Source organism: Sinocyclocheilus anshuiensis, unplaced genomic scaffold (genome assembly GCF_001515605.1).
Source record: "Sinocyclocheilus anshuiensis isolate Anshui unplaced genomic scaffold, SAMN03320099.WGS_v1.1 scaffold1403, whole genome shotgun sequence".
NCBI classification, from domain to species: Eukaryota; Metazoa; Chordata; class Actinopteri; order Cypriniformes; family Cyprinidae; genus Sinocyclocheilus; species Sinocyclocheilus anshuiensis.
In genome coordinates, this window is record NW_015538003.1 from 674,839 (window position 1) to 695,311 (window position 20,473).

The window sequence follows — 20,473 nt, forward strand, 5'->3', positions numbered from 1 at the left end:
GGTAAACATTTATATATATATATAGTATATTTATAATCAAAATCAGTCAGTAGGTTAGTTGTGTATAGGTTTTTACTGCTTTACTGTATAGGTTTTTACTGTTTTACTTCATTATTGTATGCCTGTATTTATGTAACACCGTGGTCCTGTGAGGCACGACATTTCGTTCCACTGTATGTCCCCACATGCAGCAGAATGACAATAAAGCTCAACTTGAACTTGAACTTGAACACCCGCTGAGTGGCATTAAACAGCTTGAAAGATCAAAGACAATTTTTAATATAACTCCGACTGGATTCGTCTGAAAGAAGAAAGTCATATACACCTAGTATGACTTGAGGGTGAGTAATTTATGGGCTAATTTTCATTTTTGGGTGAACTAACCCTTCAAGTAAAGCGAACACAGTTTAAATGATCTGCAATTCATTCATCCCACTGAAAATTATAGGTTAAGTGCATTGCATTGTGGGACAGCATAATCCTTGCAATGTAATTTGATTGTATACTGCACTTTCATGTGTCTTTCACTTTCATTCAAATGCCATGCATAAAGAATATTGAATATTACAGAGAATTGAATATTTTGCCCAGTATACACACTGCATACTGCAAGCATATAGTATGATCAACTTCAACATCAACAAAAGCTATCCGACCTTCTTCTCGCCTTCCTTTTTTTCTTTCGTTCTCTATATAATCCTCACTCCATGCTTTCTGGGAAGAGGTAGAAAGAGATGCCATACAAGCTCTGATGGGTGAAGAGAAACCAAGTGCATACAAAGGTAATCAAGAACAGATGGGAAATGATTTGCCAACATAAGAATACAAGTTGCCTCCTGATGAAAAAAAGGATGAACTCAAACTCAAGAAAAAAGAGAAAAAGTTTAGAGTGGTTAAAGAAGAGAGAAAGAGAGACAATTTGGGAAAGGGTGAGAGAAGGAATATAGAGTTTGTGCACTCATTTGTCCATCAAGGATAACTATTCCTGACTAGTACCACAAAAAAAGACAATGACCAAATTAGTGTGTGTCTGTGTGTGCGAGGAAGTTTTGTCTAATTTCTACGGAAAAACTGTTTTGGAAAGCTATTTGAAACCACTGTGCGAAACTCATCCAAGATTTCTGTTGCCACAAAATAAGCCATGTTAAACTGCCTGACAATATTCTACATTCTCCTCCATTAAAAATCAAACACTCTCTGTTTTCATTGAAAAAAATAGCAGCAACAAATAGGTCAGGACCCAAAATTGGCCTCAGAGGCTGATGCTGGTTTTAAGTTCCCCTCATTTCCAATGGGCTGCATTGAAACAGCTTAAGTGCAGCAAGTAATCTTAAAACACTAAGAGGTCTTTGTCCCTTACAAATACTGATGGACTACATGCCCCTGTGCTCTCCACACCCTTTCAACCCTCCAGGCTTTTTACTGTTATTTCCTGCTTGGCAAAAGCCTCTTTTCTTGCATTACCTCTTGTTAGAGACTTGTTTTATTGTGAAGTTACTAGACTGAGATCGGTGGTTTTCATTAAAGCATTGTCTTATCTAAATCTTGGCAAAGAAGGTCCAAGATTTGGTCCTCTATGTTCTTCATTTGTGTGTCGAGAACTACGTGGCTTTGAGGCTTGTTCAACATAAAAGGCCAACATTATGTTGTAATCAGGATTGGGAACTGGGAACTTTATTTTTAGGGTTAATATTACTCACATACTGTAAGCATTCCACAAAATATTATACTAAAATACTTTTTTCTGCACTATTCAGCCAATCCGCAACACCAATACTGAGTAATAAAGAGGAAATGTATCATATATATTTGTATATTAATGAGTAAATCTTTTGAGCCAGTTATTTTTAGTGAATCAAAAACCTACAGCACAACCAGTGTAAACCAATTCCCAAATAAATGATTCTAATGACTTCTTTTTAGTAAAAGAAAGCAGGTTATGTGACATACCCGGGTATGTTTAAGGGGGCGGATAACCTCAACTTTCAGTTCCAAAAATGGAGGTAACTTAGGGGTGACCCCGAATAGTGACAATTCGATGCTTCGATAGGAGGAGCCTGATTCGACTACCAATCTCGCAGTCGAATATTCGCAGTGGTGTTATGATCATGCCCTTTTGGCTATATGGGGGTGCTCAAATGTCTGATTTCACATAGAACTACCGGTTTTCTCCCAATAAGTTAATATACAGCCTATTATGATAATGCTGTAAATAAGAATCTGAAAAAAAAGAAGCTTTAAATAAGTATTTTAACGTGCGTGAATAAATCCAACCACCCCTATAGATTTAAGTTTCACTTTCCATAATCCGTGACCGACAGAGGAGCATCTTGGCGGCAGGGATTTAAAACTTTAACTCAATTCGATCAGGTAGGGTACAAGTGATTTCAAAACATTTCAGCCGGTTTATTTATATCATGTAGCCTATATATAATTTATCTCGTATAAGATGCATTTGGTTGAGCTGCGCTGCAGTAAAGTGCTTCATTGTGTAAAACTCTCAGACGTATTTTAAAGATTCTATGCCGCGAACTTAAATTTTTTCACATACTTTTGAGAATCCAGCGTTTAGTTGATCCTGATAAGCGCTCGTCGTCACAGTTGTAAACACGACGACTTTCTTCTTTCGTGAGGGGGTTTGGCGGCACGGCATCTTTGTTTCCAGGCGGAACGTTAAAGCACGCGACACACACGTCTCCCAGAAATCCTGTATAATTCAACCAATCCGACGATGACTTCGAAACTCCTGAAGTGTTTCCACTTTAGTGTGCCATATGCATCAGACGTTTAGCCAACGGTCCGTGGGCATGACGTCAAAGGCTGAGACTAGTGCCGCAACGACTAAAGTCTGTCTAGTACACTGGATGCCACAAAGCGACCGTTGAAAATCATTTGAAATTTGTGTCAATACGTCATGAATAGAACGCAGCAGCAGTTTTCTGTCGGGGATTTGTCATGTCGTGCCGCGCCGCATCCAGTGTAGACCATAGATATGTACATATATCTATGGTGTAGACAGCATCACTGATTATAATGAGTTCCATAGTATTTTGTTGTGCCGTGCCACTCGCGTCCGGTGTAGACACAGTGTAACATTGGTTTTGCTTTGTTTCACAGAACTAATCGTTGCCTGGGTTGTGTACATATGTGTGGGTCGGAGCTATCAAAATAGGGGCGAGACCCTTTTGGGGTAGGGGCGTGTTTGTTTTGGTGATTTCAAATGTCAACATTGGCTACCAGAAATCGCTTACCCCACCTTTAACCTTGCTTTTTGGAATACACCCCAGATCAAAGCGTAAACAACGTATTCGCGTATATACAACGTATTCGCATACATTGTTTACGTATGTGATACTCTCCAAATTGGCGCAAGGGTGACGTGGAGGAGACAAATTGTTGAATAAAGTCGTTATTTTTGTTTTCTTTGCACACAAAAAGTATTCTAGTAGCTTCATAACATTATGGTTGAACCACTGATTTTATTATTGACTATTTTAACGATGTTCTTACTACCTTTCTGGGCCATAAAATGTTTTTACAGATAATGCTATCCACATCAGCCAGAAACCAGATGAACTTCACGTTCCTATATAAACATGCTGCAAAACTTCTTGTCCAAGCACTTGTCTCTAGACTGAACTACTCGAATGCTAGTCTGTTCTAGAACATGGTGGTGCTTTTGGTCTTTAAATGAGCATGAGTTTCATGTAGTCCCTCCACTGATATGAACTACATGCATAATAATTAGGCAAAATTGGTTTAAAATAGTTTCACTAGTTTTTAGGACACAAATTTCAGGTCACTGGGCCATAAAACGTTTCAGTTGCGTTGCTGCCTATGCAGGGTCAGAAAGCTCTCGGATTGCATCAAAAATATATGACAGAATTTAAATTTTTGGGTGAACTATCCCACTAAAATATAGTTACAGTGCAGCCAGTGTTATCCGTTTCCGAAACGAATGATGAATTCTTTGAGTCGATTCTTTTTAGTGAATCAAAAGCCTACAGCCCAACTTCCTGAATGAAACACTCTAATAAGTTGGTTCAAAATAAATAAATAAACAAATAATCTGTTGGTAACTTCTTTAATATATAGTTACGGACAATTCAATAATTAATTAATGCTGACATTAATGGAACCAAAAACACTAAGAGGAATCAGAAACATTCAGTTTCCATTATAAATGTAAAACAATAAAACAGAAATTGTGTAAATAAGGGGAAACAACTAAACTTTTCCAGTGAATGATTCACTTGTACATCTGCGGCCTGTTTTGTGATAAAAACACCGGCCCACATAGCAGGAGAAGGAGCTCAAGCCACAGAGGCCACAGGAAGACATGACCTCGTAGAGCAACATCTTCTCCAAAAAATTCAGCTGTGGCCTTGAAGGAGTTGAACTTCATAATTGGCTGCTCTTGGGGGTAAATCAAGAACGAGAAGCATCTGCGAGCTACAGATGGCGTGTTGACATATACTAAATGTGACATGAAATTTCAGGAAGGACCTTGTAAACTGTTAGCGCAGACAGGAGGTATGAGAATATGTGTGATCTGAGACGGCAAGAAGCATTTTGTGCTGTCAGACTACACTGGTGGAGACGCGGAGCCATCAGGCACGAGTAAAGCTCTGATAATTAAACCCATATGACAGACTGAATGTAAAGCCCTCTCTGCAATGGAGAAATCTTGGGTCTCAATCCTCTCTGGAAACTAGGCAGTCTCTCTTCATCTCCATTTGGATGACATACAAGCAGAAAGTCTCCTCACTTAAGCTTGACACTGCACTGTAACAGTATGAAAGAGCCACAGACCACTGGCCTCCACAAACACTGTCTTACCCACTCACAACAAGACTTGATTTACACAAACCAGAGGATTCAAACAAAAAGTTGGTGTATCACACTTCTCAATTCATTTTCTGCTCGCTCTTTCAAATAAACAAAGCACAAACAAGGGAATTAAGATAATGATTACCAATGCACTGTCAGCAGAAGTGACTTGTGTAACAACCGGTAATGAACTCTGAATCCATCAACGGAGACCATAATGTGAGAGCTATTCACAACCGGCTGTGGAGCATGAACATTTTAGCCAGCTCGCAAACCACACACCCCTGAACCAGACAGAGCTTACTACACCAACCCTATAAACCCACTTTGTTTTCTCTTGAAAAAACAATGCATTGTTTATTTAACGACCTAAACAATGAGCCTCTTCAGTTTTCTTATGATGTTCACGGTGTTCACCAGCAGAGGGTGGTAGTCTAGTGCAGGGCTTTTCAATCTTTCAGATGCCACGGACCCCCAAATATGATCACCCTTGTTTGAAAGGGACCCTCATCCTAAAATTCAAAAGGCAGCTATATTTTCATGTATTTTCATGTGAATAGTATATTACAAATGCATACATTTCTATTACATTATTGTTTTTTACTCACTATAGTACTTGGTTACACTTTATTTTAAGGTGTCCTTGTTACAGTGTAATTATTTACTTAAGTGCTGAGTAATATTAATTAACGACATGTACTTACTATATGGTTAGGGTTAGGATTAGGGTTACTGGCATGTAATTAAGCATAATTTATTGTTATTATAATAGTAAGTACATGTAACGTGTAACAAGGACACCTTAAAATAAAGTGTTACCTAGTACTTTACTGTTTGTATCTGTTAATATATTATTTATTTATTTATTTTAACTTATTGATTTAGGTTTGGTTTAATGGATTAAATAGTGATAACAGCAGATCGAGTTCCCATAGACCCATGAATTTCCATGACTTTTTCATAATTTTTCCAGTTATTCATTATTATTACTTGGATACGCATTTTCAAAAGCCATCATTCAAAATACAAATTTCAAACAAATGAAATAGCTCAATTTAAAATATTTATACTCACTAAAAACTTAATTTCCATTCCAATTTCAAGCCCTGGATTTTTATTTTATATTTCTTTTATTTTTATTTTTTATATTTTATCAAGATGCTCTGCAAGTAACTGTACTAAATAACAAACATAAGGCTATGTCTGATATCAAAGTCTAAATATAAGCCTAAGACTTGTAGTTTCCAGCAGCTACCCCAAGCTCTCTCCATCACAGGTAGATGCGCACAGACAGGCATGGAGTTGTTCCAGGAGAAGCGCTCGCTCTACCTCAGCGGTTCCCAAACCTGTTCCTGGAGGCCCCCCAACAGCACGCATTTTAGATGTCTCATCTGACACACCCATTTCAACTCTTGGAGCCTCCACTAACAAACTGATGAGTTGAATCAGGTGCGTTTGATTAGGGAGACGTCCAAAATGTGTATTGTTGGGGGGCCTCCAGGAACAGAGTTGGGAACCACTGCTCTACCTGACAGGGAGCAGGTCTCCTGGGCGTCCTCGTTGCCAACTTACGCATTCAAACTACATAATTTATCCAACTTTCAAACGGCTGTGTCTCAAAAAGCCAAATAGTGCAGTATTATACTTGTATAATAACTATATATTTCATGGGGGAGACCGTTGCTCTGTAACTCTTCATTTTTTGTCTACCAGTCATTCCATTTGATAGCAGCTGTAATCAGGCATTAATGGAAATATTACAAGAGCAGATAATTTATTAAGTAGCCTTGGGAACTGGACGCGTTCCTCAGAGACTCTTGGCAAAGGCTTCGACTCTGAACCCCACAGACAGAGAGATATTTCTGCTTTCTACTAGAGTGGTCTGACAGCGCTGCTGCCTTCATCATTTAGTTTCATATAACTGCATGTAACAAAATGACAGCAGAATAGACTTGCATATGTATCCCTTGTATTAAAAATGAGAATGATAACCATGCACGTTTGCAATGCATGCATTTGCATTCTGCCATAATATAAGTTTAAATGAACAAAGTCGTTTGACAACGACCTTACCGTCTAATTGTCCAAGAGCGGGCAATTTGGCGACCCTGAGATATGCCGACCTCCTTCAACACCGGGTAGTTCTCTGCTGCCACATATATAGCCTACTTACTGAGTTACTCATACATACTGAGATCAGCCGGTGGACTGTGCTTGGTGCTGCGTGGTTCTTCTGCTTCCTTCAGTCTTGCCGCTGGAGAGAGGAACTGAGTTCGGACTGCGGTTTGGTCTTGTCCGATTCGCGAACGAATCGCTCTGTTGAACAGGTTCTTTTTAGGGATTCGATTGAGCCGATTTGCACGGGGTAAGAGAGACGCGTCTCGGACTGGTCTCTCAATAATTCTCAACATAGTTATTATCCTTCATAATTCCAAACCAACTTCGTTTTTAACAGTTTAAATCAAAGCGATAAAACTAGGACAAATGAACAACAAATCAAATTATAGAAACAATTCTATAAATACATTAAAAGTGCAGCAAGCGATTTTATGGAAATATAAGCAGAAATAAGTCTACTCAATTAAAGATCATATAACTGAAATGACTATCTTGAGATATCACACCGTTCTTTGTGACAGTGGTATGTAGGCTAACAGTAAAATAGCCTAAGTTGAGTTGAGCTTGGTTTGGCAAATCAGAGGGCATATCAGAGGGTCAGTCATTTTGCGCGGTAAGTAGGCAACTCTGAATTCGATGCTGTTTAAGTGAGTTTGAATATGAACTTGTCAGCAACGGCCTACACGTCCGAAAAGAGAAAAGAAGAGGAAAACAACGACTAGTGGGAACGTAGCGTTTCATCGTTGGAAGAACTTCAAAGCGCATGAAAGACGACGAGATTGCTTGCTCTTGCTTGACAGGTAACGTTAGCTAACGCCAAAAACATTGTTTTTCAACGGTTCTGGTAACACCAAAGCGGCTAGGTTGTAGAAAAATAGGCGTGTCTAAGTTGGTGTAAAACCTGTTGATTCAGATAATACCAGTTCTAATATTTATTAGCACGTTAATTCATATTCATTCCTTATTTAATATTCATTAGCATTGTCATTAATTAAATTATGATCCAATAATGAATCTTTCTTACCTCAGAATGTTTTTTTTGTGTGTCCTGAAATCCTATTGTAACAAAGGATGTTTTTACTCAGAGCTCAAAAGGAATGTCAGGAGAAATCTATATTAGTAATTTCTCCCTGTAACTTACTTATTTCTAATTTCTAGTTGTTAAACTAATGGTGTTACAACAAACACTTCCTGCTCTCCCCAGCAAATACAACACTTGACGCAAATCTTTTAGAATATCTCTTAAACATTCGAACACTTCTTAGTAAACAGGAGCATTTCAGAACAAACGTAACATTTCTTGGAACAGTTCGAATCTTTTTTTGAACGGCTTAATTTGAAACGAACCGTCCGTACGAATCGATTCTTTCAAGTGAATCCGACTTCCCCATGCTACAGCGCTTTCTGCACAGCGCTCGTTTGCAGGAAGACAGACTGTGAACGCAGGGAGGAGCCACAGCAAAGAACAATCGCGCTCTGTGCGTCGCACCGTTATATTCGCTTTGATGAACTCGTGCTCAGAGGAGGCCGCCTCGATCACCTGTTGGATATCGGATACCCCCTAAACAGAGCCGGATACCAGATGCGCTGTCGTCAACAGTTACGAACCCTCAGAGCAAAACGTGATTCCTTTACCTTCACACTGAAATTAAGAACAGGCGTGAAATAAAAAAAGTTCTTGTTGGGTTTGGATCTAAGAAACTATGCTCTTTTAACTCTAAAACAACTTAACATTGAAGTATCAGGAAACACAGTTTTAACTTGTTCAAATTTTTCAAAAGGGTTCTGTTTGAGGTCTCCAAATCTCTCCAAGTCTCAATAAATGCAATGTATATTCACATACTTCTTTGATCATATTTGTGTAGAATTTTTTATTTGTTTTATTATAAATGTATACATTGTATTTTTGCTGTGACCAAATTGACCCCAAACAGAAGCAGAATTATTAGTGGAAAAAAAATTGTAGAAAAGTGTATAATTTTCACTGAAATACTCATAATCAGTTAGGCCTACATGTATTTTAAAAAGTGCATGTCTACTTTATGGAGGAAAAAAAGAATTAAAACCTCAATCATTTGAATCAGTCAAAAGTTTTTATTAGGTCCAAAAAAGCATTTAAAAACGTTAATAAGAGAAAGTAATTTTAAAATTATCATTATTATTATTATTACACACTTTAGACATTAGGGGTCTTTGGGAACCCAAACATAAATACAATAAAACAGACTCAACAGAGCATGAGGTAAATTAAGTTCTGACTCTTGCTTTGATGTTTTCCAAGTTAAAGATTTATTTTATTCTTTTTCTGTGTGATAAAAAAAAAAAGCATATAATGATATTTGTTCAAGAAAGTTTTCACTGTGCATTGCTCCAAATATATGTCCAAAATGCTTTAATGGGTCCCTAAACCAATTGAATGCAAAATATATCAAGCAATTTCTTGTAACTGTTTTAGGCATTAGTCTGCAGCACAGCGCTTCAAAACATTCAGCGGTTACATCCCAAGACTTGGGTGAGAAAGTAAGTTACAGTTTCTGAGAAGCCTGAAGGGAATGCAAATTTGAGTGATTCGAGCAGCCCACACAGTTCACCTGTGTGCATAGAAACACACAGAGACCCATACTTGCATAAGCGCACACGTTTTCTCTCAAGCTCACACACACACACACAACTTGGCAAGCATAGAAGCCGTATAGCGTACAAGCCAGATCAGAGAGCTTCATCACTTCGGCAGACAAAATACATTTGTTATAACTCCTTCACCAGTTCATCCGTGCCGTGTCTCCACTCTTTTTTTTTCTCACTCTCTCTCTCTCTTTCTTTCTATCCCTCTCTTCCTGGATTTCAGCTACAGGCCACGGTGAGTGTTTAATAAGATTATTCTGGCTTTTTTTTTGGCTCTGTCTGCCAAGAACCGTCTGTTCTTATCTTATCCTGAGGCAAATTCACAACCTTTCAAGGTCGATCAAAATGTCAGACATGTAACATGTGCAAATGAGGAGTGATATTAGCAAATGAATGTTCAGCAGAGGTCAAATACCATACAGACACATACCCATTACATTAAATTAAGATTGTAGATATCAGCCTAATTTGTAACATCTTGCAGGCGTATATGTATGCATGTTAAGCAACACTTTTGAGGGCTGTCTAAGCAGATGTGGCATGTTGAAAAGCATGTTCTTAATGCGGAAAGTCAAGTGTGCAAATTTCAAACCTTATCTTGAAGTTGTCTACATTTATTTATTTATTTAGTTATTATAATTTAAGTACTGCTAACAGTTGTATCTTTTTTCACAGGTAGAATTATGATCATAAATGATTGTCTAATGGGATTTTTCATGAGTTTATGATTGCCAGCATGGATCCAAATTGTGCAAAAATATTATGCATTTGGTCAGTTTATACTTTTTAAGTTCGTTTTATTGTGCAAATGTATATGAATTGTACATAATATGCAGTCGGAAGGTTAATATGTGTCTCTTCAAACATAAAATAGCATCACTAGCATCGCAGTGCAGCACAAAAGATAGCACAAAGATAAAATATTTATTGAACTGCAGAACAGGTGCAGAAGATTTGCAAAGTTTCAGATGCTGTTAATTGGCTTGAACCAAATGTGCAATTGTAATTTTTAAGTACAGAGTGCCATTTTCATTATAAATTAAAAGGTAAATGATTTTAAAAGATTGTTCATGTATTTTTGACAATGAAATATTTTGATGCATGAAAGGTCCCATTACTTTAATAATTTTGCTCAACTTATGTCATAGCACAAACAGGTGACACTTCTTTTAATTCTGCTTGATTGAAATCAGTGTTTTCCAGAATTCATTATTTTACCATAAAGCATCAGTATGCACTATGTGGAACACTGAATCACAAGTAACTCAAAGGTTTCACTGCTCTGAGTTTGGTGGCAAGAATCCAGACTGTTTCACTGCCTGAATGCCCGTGATATTTCAGTGGTCCTTTGAGACCATCTAAATATGGGCACAAAATCATGCAAAGTTGGACAAGAAAAAGAGTAATAAAAACAAAAACAAAGTGAGCAGTCTTGAAAAGGGCAGGGGTCAAATAGCCTTTTACGTATAGGAAAAAGTAGGTTTTCGTTTCCATTGTAGGCTATTTTGCCTGTTTGAACAAAATTAGTTTCCATTCAAGGCAGTTGAGTTTGGGTCTATGGATATAAACACTGTGAATATTTTAGGGCTCATTAAGTAGCATAGTTCAGATTCTTGTGTTCAGAACATGGAAAATCTGTAAAAATTATGAAACAATTATTGGGGCATTTTAGTGAACTCAATCAAATGAACTGTACCAACTCAGGTTTCTTAGCTTTAAATTCATCTCCAAAATCTCCAAGTACTTCTAAACAACCTTAAAAACGAGCGTATGCCTCAACACCTTGATCTTATTTATGTCTTGAATAGTTTTCAAAGCCGCTCAATTTCAAAGCTCCTTTTATAGATTATAGATGGTTGCTTGCTACTGAATGCATGAGACATTTTGTTCGCAATGATACAATTATACCCCCATTACGGAAGAGAAGATGTTTCGATGAGGCTCGGCCGCAATATCGTCACCCATCTTTCACACCGGAAAATAATGTTTAGACAAACAAATGATTAAATTCCATTACACTTTCCGCTTAACACTGACACATCTATCTTGAAGACACGTCTTTGAAGGCTGAAAATGTAAATTCAAACTAGTAGACCTAAGTACTACCTCTACTTTCCCAAAATTATAATATTATTATTATTAATATACATATAAATATATGCATTTAAATTATTTTAATTTAAATATAATTTATATGTATATAATTTCTATATTTATTAGTTATTTAAAATATATATTTTTAAATTATGTAAATTGCTATGCTAAATTGCTATATAGACATTTATGTGTATGTGTGTTCAAATGTAGTTTATAAAGCTAAAATAATGTTAAATACAATCAGCATCAGTTATCTAATAACTCATAATTTATTAAATTAGTTATTTTTGAGCAGATTTTATAAATCCTTTATGTTGTGCTATATCCAAGGGTTACATAAATAATAATGGTAAAAACAAATTGCAGCATCACACCTACATTAAGTTCCAAATGTAAAATGGAAAGGATCAAATTGGCTCATGAGTCTCATGTTTCCCCTCAGACAGTGCACTGTCCCCCAGTGTCTTTGCTGTGGCCTGTGGTGGTTTAAGACAAGGTTTGGGTGTGTGTGTGTGTGTACATGTGTGGCTGTAGGTCTTTCTCTGTGTCTTCAACCGTTGTCATCCCTGTAAGTGTGGGCAGCTCTGTGTCCAGGAAGCTGTGGTTTAAATCAAAGCTGCTTGTCTAGGGTCTTCCACTTGTTGTCACTCCATGTGATGCCACATCAGGCCATGTGCCATTGTGTCTAGAAGACACTGTCAGATCATTTGCATAAAACGATGGAATCTAAAGTGTGAGGCGTTGAGAAAAGCAGTAGGGATTTTTGTTTTGTTTTTGTTTTCGTGCAGTTTTCACTTTCTGGTGAAAACATGCTGCTTATATGTTTCATCACTGACCTCCTACTTTCCTACACATCACTAGCATTCAGTCACTGGAAAATGTTCATCATGAGGAAGTTCGTTATAGACACGTGTTTCATGGTCCACATCTTTGTGCCTTTTTGATATCTACAAGTATACAGCATTTTTAATCATCTGCTTGATTTTCTTTCAGTCCCAGAGAGTGTTTCAGCAAAGCATGAATCTGTTGACAAGCTTAGGAACATTCTTGAAGCATCAGCACCTGCGCAGGGTGGAGGGTTGTCATATAAGAGCTGGCGGGGGCGGGGAAGGATATGTCTGAGTTTCCTGTTGTGGTGATTCGATCCGAATACAAGACTTTGCCGGTTGCAAAGCACTAAAGCACCAACCACACCAACCTTTACATGTTCTCTTAACTCTAAATACCTCTACATACCAATTTTTTTGATCACACAGGGCTGTCAAAAGCCAAAAATGTCCATGTTTGAGATATAAAGAGGGAAACTGAGAAAAAGAGGGAGAGATGCTTTCAGATGGGAAACATCCTCCCACATCCCACATCAGCAAAAACACATGCTCACAACAGTTTGCCCCATTTTGCTGAAGTTATCAGTCACTTCAATCTCTCTCGCTCTCTTTCTCTCTCAAACATCATTTTCCGCAGCTTCTGATCTAGTCTTCGACCCCTCGTTGCCTCCATCATGTCCGACCCTGCCGCGGACCTCCCGTTCTTCTATGGCAGCATCAGTCGCTCGGAGGCCGAGGAGCACCTGAAGCTGGCCGGCATGGGAGACGGCCTCTTCCTCCTGCGCCAGTGCCTCCGCAGCTTGGGCGGCTACGTCCTGTCGCTGGTTTGGAACCTGGAGTTCTACCATTACTCCATTGAAAAACAGCTCAATGGCACATACTGCATCGCAGGTGGGAAGCCTCACTGTGGACCTGCTGAGCTCTGTGAGTACTACAGCAAAGACCCCGACGGGCTCGTGTGCACCTTGAGAAAACCCTGCCTGCGATCGGCTGACACACAAATCAAGACGGGCGTCTTCGACAGCCTGAGGGACAATATGCTCAGGGAATATGTGCGTCAGACTTGGCACCTGGAGGTAAGAGCTTCAAAACAGGTTTGATTCTGATTGGTTAACAAGCAAGGTTTTGATTAATATTCGGTAACTTGTGTGGCAATGAATTTATGGTTCCATATCAATTTTTTCCAACCTAGTAACTGCCGTTTTGTATGCTTTAAGCAAAATACATAATCGGGGATGTGAGAAAGTAGTTCAACACAGCACAAAATCATTTTATAGTGATGTAAACCTGAAAAATGTTCTGATCTACATAAATGATATACTTGCATTAAAGGGATAGTTCAACCAAAAATGAGAATTCTGCCATCATTTACTCATATACTCATGTCGTTCCAAACATTTTAGTCTTTCTTTCTTCTGCAGAGCAGAAAAGATGTGAAATAGTTTTGGTTAACATTTGACTTCTGAAAACTTTTTTTTTTTTTAAACAAAGAATTCTAAAAATCTTATTTAATGTTCCACAGAGGAAAGTAAGTCATACAGATTTTGAACAACACAAGGGTGAGTACATGATGACAGAATTGAACTTTTTTTAGGTGGGCTGTCCAGTTAATCATATATTAAGTGGAAATGTAAGTTCTTCTAACTTTAAAATGAAAAGTGTACTAGCAGACATTCTTACATTTACATTTGCACAATTTTTCAACAATTATTATGTAAGTTAATTATTCTTTAGAATTCATGCTTTTCATTTTTTTAGTTAACTGTATAATGGATCCCTTAAAGTTACGTTTGCATTGAAACATTAGAAAAGATAGTCTTGCGTACACATTAAAGTCTTGCTAAACACACCATTATGGCCTAGGCTGCGTTTTACACCATATTTTATGCACTTTATTGATTCTTTAAAAAATATGCATTTTTATTGTCAGACTCCAACAGTGAGGACATTTCTGACCATTTTTAATAAGAGATCACAAAAATTCAATATTATGTTATCTTTTTTAGGGGGAGGCCATGGAACAAGCCATCATTAGCCAGGCCCCACAGCTAGAGAAACTGATTGCCACCACAGCGCATGAGAAAATGCCCTGGTTCCACGGCAAGATCCCTCGCCAGGAGGGTGAGAGACGACTGTACTCAGGATCTCAGCCTGATGGAAAGTTCCTGTGAGTGAAGAGCCTGAGTCAGTCTAAAGTTGTCCTGCAGCGTTAGGGTGGAAATGTCATGATGACACACGGGCTGCTTTTAGAGGCAAATCTGATGAACAATATTGTTTGTAGCAGGGATAGAGTTGGGTATTGGGGTGATGTAATGAGTAAAATCAAGGCAAAGCGGATGATTACAAAAATTATGTTGGCTATAGATGCTGTATTCGCTCATCTTCATTCCCTCAAAAAGCTTTCTCTGCATCGTGAAAATAGGAAATTCAGAAAGACACACAGCAGGATTGGTCGAGTTAACATATACATGTTACTCCTATAACTCAGAAGGCACATCGCCAGTAAACAAATCGCTGACCTGTGATCTTGTCATTTGTTTTGTTTTCCAGAGTCCGAGAGAGAGAAGAATTTGGCACGTTCGCGCTGTCAGTGACATACGGAAAAACAGTATACCATTATCAGATCTTACACGACAAATCAGGGAGATACGCAATGCCAGAGGGAACTAAATTTGACACTGTGTGGCAGGTATGCTTCACCCATCAAAGAGTCTGTCATCTCATATTCCACTTTATTAAGGAGTAAAAAAAGACTGAGGGGTAAAAATACCCTTCACACAACGCCGCTAGAATGTAATGTATTTTAATTCATTATATTTAGTTCCAAAAGGAGTATGACAAGAAAAGAGTATGCCGATAACATAGATGGTTTAGATTATAATTATTTTTTATTTCTACATGCTGTCTGTGGTGTTTGGCACAACATAATTATTAAATTAATTATTAAATTAAATAATAATTTAAAGTATTGCACAATAAAAACATGCATATTCAATTGTTTTAAAATATTTAAACTTTTTTTTAGTGTAACAGCTTAAGATCTGATCTATGGCAAGCCGTTTTGACTTTTATTCATTCACAGGATATAAATTCTTGATATCAACAATTCAATGCCAATTCTTGATATCAGGAATTGGATTTCCACTAGTAAAAATGTTAATTTTTTATATCAACAATGACGTCATCACTCGCAGAATTCGAATTCTTGATATCAGGAATAAAATTTCAACTAGTAAAAATGAATATTCTTGATATCAAGAATTAGCATTTTTACTAGTGAAAGCTGAATAGCTGATATGAAGAATTCATACCCTGCGAATGAATAAAAGTCAAAATGGCTTGCCATACTGATCTGCAAAGCAAGCAAAAACATTCAATAGATAATACAATAATAATTTACGACCATGTCAAAATGTATCTAGATATATAAAGACTTTTACAAAGTCGTTGTGTGATTTTTATTATTGTAGTTGTCATTGATGTTTTTTGTAATAATTATATTCCTATGGAGGGCAGCTGGTGGAGTATTTAAAGATGAAGCCTGATGGTCTTGTGACTGTACTGAGAGAACCGTGTGTCAACCAAAGCAATGCAGCATCAGGTATAAACTTTAATGTTAAAAACATTGAAAGTAAAAAATATCTCTTACCCAAAACTACAAATTTCTGTATAGACACTACAAATTTCTGAACATTCAATCTTGGGGCTTGACATGGTACGATTTCATTGAAATAACTAGCTATTTGTGAGTAAAAATGGCTAAGATCATATTTTTCTTCTCTTCACTTTTAGCTCTTATGAATCTTCCGGTAAGTCTGTCTGAAAGAACATCTATTTTTTGAAGACATTTAATAAAGTTTGTTTAATCGTTAGGGGTTTCTGTTTGTGTGTTTCAGAGGAGGCAGAGAGGTAATGGATACACACCGCCCCCTATGGGTAAGTTTGTATCGGTACAACATTTGAAAGTTGAAACCATCTAACAGCAGTGATAAAATCAACAAATATGCCTAGAAATTTATGTCTACTTGAAATATGTTTAAAACAAAACTAGTCCAAGTCTCAGAGTCTCTGTGCTGTCTTAGTGATAAATGCATAAAGTTTTGGCTATTACTGCTAAACTCTCTGGAATCAGACCACATATTTTTGCACAAAAAACAACAAAAAAACATAAATTGCTTGGATTTACTGTAGAGCTGTGCAGTTTGTGGTCTTGAAGAAGAGGATTTGCATTAACCACGTGTTTCTGCTGGAATTTATATGGGTTTTCAGAATGCTGGTTTTCAATTTATGAATAAAATAAGGTCTGTGGTTAACATTACGTTAAGAGAATTAACCACTGTGTGCTTAAAAAATATATGTTGCTAATGTGTTGCTGCATAAGCACTACAGCTACCACAAGGATATTTATGTTCACTTGTTAGCAATAAAAAATAACATTTTAAATATTTTCCTAAAAAACTAATTAGCACTTTTAAAAGTTAATAGCACACTAATAATGTCATCTATGTAACATCTGCTGTGATGTTGCCCAGTACCCGAGCCTCCACGTCCATCATTGCCTATGGACCATGATGCATTCACCAGTCCTTACGATGATCCAAATGAATGCAAGAAGAAGACCCTGTTCATCAAGAGAGACAAGCTCATGATCGATGAGGTGGAGCTTGGTTCAGGCAACTTCGGCTGTGTCAAGAAAGGTGTATTCAAAATGGAAAGGTGACTACAAAGAGTGGAAGAATTTGTGTTGTAACATGTTAAGTTTACTTCATAAGCACATGCTTCCTTCTCATGTGTAGCAAACAGATTGATGTGGCAATTAAAGTGTTGAAGAATGAGAATGAAAAATCAGTAAAGGATGAAATGATGCGAGAGGCCCATTTTATGCATCAGCTGAGTGATCCGTTCATCGTGCGCATGATTGGACTCTGTGAGGCTGAAGCGCTCATGTTGGTGATGGAAATGGCCCCTGCTGGCCCACTCAACAAGTTTCTCTCTGGCAAGAAGTGAGTAAATCAGAATAACAATATTTATAAATTCTTTTGTTTGTGTTATTAATATACTGTATAGTAGAAGAATATAGGACTTTCTTTTCTACATATAGTCTATATTAGAACTGTATAAAATATATTTTAGTGACATATTAGTTGTGATTTAATAGTGATTTCTGTGTTAAAGTGTGAAATCTCTATAATCTGTATAAACAGAGTCATCATTTAAAATATTGTTCTGACTAAATCAGAAAATTCATACGTTGATCATCAATTTACACTAACTGTTTTTGCACCTCTCAGGGACCAGGTCACTATGGAAAACATTGTGATGATGATGCATCAAGTCTCAATGGGGATGAAGTATTTAGAAGGAAGGAACTTTGTGCACAGAGACCTGGCAGCCCGTAATGTACTATTAGTCAACCAACAATATGCCAAGATCAGTGACTTTGGCCTCTCCAAGGCACTGGGTGCAGATGACAACTATTACAAGGTGGGCTGCTCTCAGGTGTACACTTGGAACACAATTACATTTTAATTATAATTAATAGCATTTAGTACATTGTGTATCTTTGTACTTTAATGGGACACATTGTAGTCTTGGAGAAATTAAATTCTCTCTATACATGTCTAAATCTTCCACAGTATGTTGCACTGTCAAATATACTTACAATTGGATTAGTTCCTTGTTCCTGTTTCATGACTAATCACATGACCATCAGTGGCCCAATACAGCAGTATAATCAAATAGCCAGATGCTACTGAATGATGGTGCGATAAAAAGGTAAAAAGCGAATATTTGTTCAGAGTGTGGTTTTGTATGTGGGTAGGCCCGTACAGGAGGTAAATGGCCTCTGAAGTGGTACGCACCAGAGTGCATTCAGTTTCATAAGTTCTCCAGTAAAAGTGACGTTTGGAGCTTTGGCATTACGATGTGGGAGGCCTTCTCCTATGGAGGAAAGCCTTATAAGGTAAATATTTACACTGTCACGGTACTTAAAACCAACTTCAGTGAGATGCACATGTGACTTTTCATCCATTTACTTTTCCTCATGCAGAAAATGAAAGGCCCAGAGGTCATGAGTTTTATTGATAGTGGTAATCGTATGGATTGCCCTGCTGGATGTCCTGAGGCCATGTATGAACTGATGAAGGAGTGCTGGACATACAAGTAAATATAATCTTATGCATTGACATTATAAACTACTTGTAATACTTGTCTGTTTGCTTGTGTGTGGTTGAGGGGAATTTCAAGGGGAATATAAAGAACCTCTGACTGACAACTGACTCTCGTCTTCTTCAGGCATGAAGAACGGCCAGGCTTTGTCAAAGTGGAGGAGAAGATGAGAACTTTCTATTACTCCATTTCCAAAAAGATTCCAGACTACATGAAAACAGAGAACGAAAAGCCCCCTAAGTGATCAGAAGGGCAAATCTATTATGCATTTTGAATTTAGCATTGCATTGCGGTGTGTTTTGGGTTAAAGGAAATGTCTGCAAACTTAATGGTTAATGTGCTGGCAGAAGATTACCAAATTTTCCGTTTTTGTACAGATTTTTTTTTTCCAGTGGGTCCCTTTGACCTGTGTGTTTTGAGCCAGGACAGAATGAAAACATGTGAAGAACATTAAGTAACTTTAATATTATGTCTATCAAACTATTGACTGAGTAATGCAAGTCACCTTTTTTAAATTATTGGCCTGCTATTATCAGTGCACATAATACTATTCAGTGCCTATTTACTATTTAAATGTGCCAGGAAATACTTTTCCTCCTGCAAGTGTTTCAGTTATTGACATCAGATGGATGTACTGTAGCTATTTTCTCTGTCATCCATTAACACTTTCGAGATAAAAATAAATACTTATTCAAACTTCATGGTCTTGTTTTCTGTTGAACAATTTGATTGTAAGTTTCCTGCAATTTTCAGTATTCCTTTTGACAATATATGTTCTCAAACATTTGTATGTATTAATTTTGTTTAAACTTGCAATAAACTGCACATACAATAAAACAATTCATGTTAACATGCACTGGAGCTGACTATCGCATAACCTTTCCACTTGAACATAAAAAGATAATAGACATTTGTAAAAAATTATACAAATATATAGAGACCACAGCTAAAGCCACACTCAAGAGGAAACTATGTATGTAAGGTAAATGTTTTTAGTACAGGTATATTTTTATAAATGTCAGACTCTAGGGCAAGTTGTCACAATTGTTTTAAATGTCAAATTTATTATTAATTACTATATTTATCAGCCGAAACGATTTGATTTTACAATTCCGTACAACTTACAACATAAACTGCATCCTTCTCTGGCCAATGACTGTTTATTTATATTTTATTTTATGTATTTAATAATAATAATTAGTAGTAGTAGTAGTAGTAGTAGTAGTATTTATGGTATGATTTTAAGGTATTCATAAACTTTCAAAAATAAACCTTCCCTAAGAAATATTCACTTGAGTAAGTCTGCCAGCTAATACTTTAGTTTAATGTGAATTTAAAAGACTGCTTTTAAACTTTTTTTGCAATAAATATCTCCGATGCATTAAATGTTTTGATGTTAGTTAGTAACCACAGTGTATCCAATACTACGGTGGCCGAGAAGTGCAGAGCAAATCACAATTCTGAAAACAAAATAACAAATTACAAACGCAAATGCAAGTCTAAAAAACAAAATAACAATTCCGATGTGATACGAGATTTGAAAAGGGAGAAAAAAAAAGTCGGCAAAAGGAAGAATCGAACCCGGGTCGATCGCGTCAAAAGGCCTACAACACACGCTTATCTATCTGCACCACTGGAGCTGATGTTTTACAGCCACTTTTAACTAAATGTAAATAGACACCTGTATTGTATGAATTGCCCTTACGCTGGAATAAAAAATACGGGGTGTCTATTTACATTTAGTTAAAAGTGGCTGTAAAACATCAGCTCCAGTGGCGCAGATGAATAAGCGCGTGTCATTGGTGTTT

At 37.1% G+C, this 20,473-nt stretch overlaps 2 protein-coding genes across 3 annotated transcripts in view; one reads left to right on the top strand and one right to left on the bottom strand.

Moving 5' to 3' along the window:
• The window catches only part of adamts10 (ADAM metallopeptidase with thrombospondin type 1 motif, 10), a 67,757-nt gene extending 60,706 nt beyond the window's left edge, over positions 1-7,051 (bottom strand). Inside the window, exon 1 of the mRNA XM_016471493.1 lies at positions 6,904-7,051. The gene's annotated coding sequence lies outside the window, so the exon portion shown is untranslated. The remainder of the gene's footprint in view (positions 1-6,903) is intronic.
• A 2,574-nt stretch (positions 7,052-9,625) lies between these two features.
• On the top strand, positions 9,626-19,293 carry zap70 (zeta chain of T cell receptor associated protein kinase 70). Of its 2 annotated transcripts, none has more exons than XM_016471775.1 (13): positions 9,626-9,808; positions 12,664-13,573; positions 14,504-14,664; positions 15,048-15,186; positions 16,014-16,098; positions 16,290-16,306; positions 16,394-16,433; positions 17,030-17,213; positions 17,294-17,500; positions 17,789-17,981; positions 18,319-18,459; positions 18,547-18,659; positions 18,792-19,293. In XM_016471775.1, exons 2-13 carry the CDS (start codon positions 13,172-13,174, stop codon positions 18,907-18,909), a joined length of 1,800 nt encoding a protein of 599 aa, XP_016327261.1. In that variant the 5' UTR covers positions 9,626-9,808; positions 12,664-13,171; the 3' UTR covers positions 18,910-19,293. The 2 variants fall into 2 exon arrangements, with proteins under 2 accessions (XP_016327261.1, XP_016327265.1); XM_016471779.1 differs by having other exon boundaries at positions 13,135-13,573.
• The last annotated feature ends 1,180 nt before the right edge of the window (positions 19,294-20,473 follow it).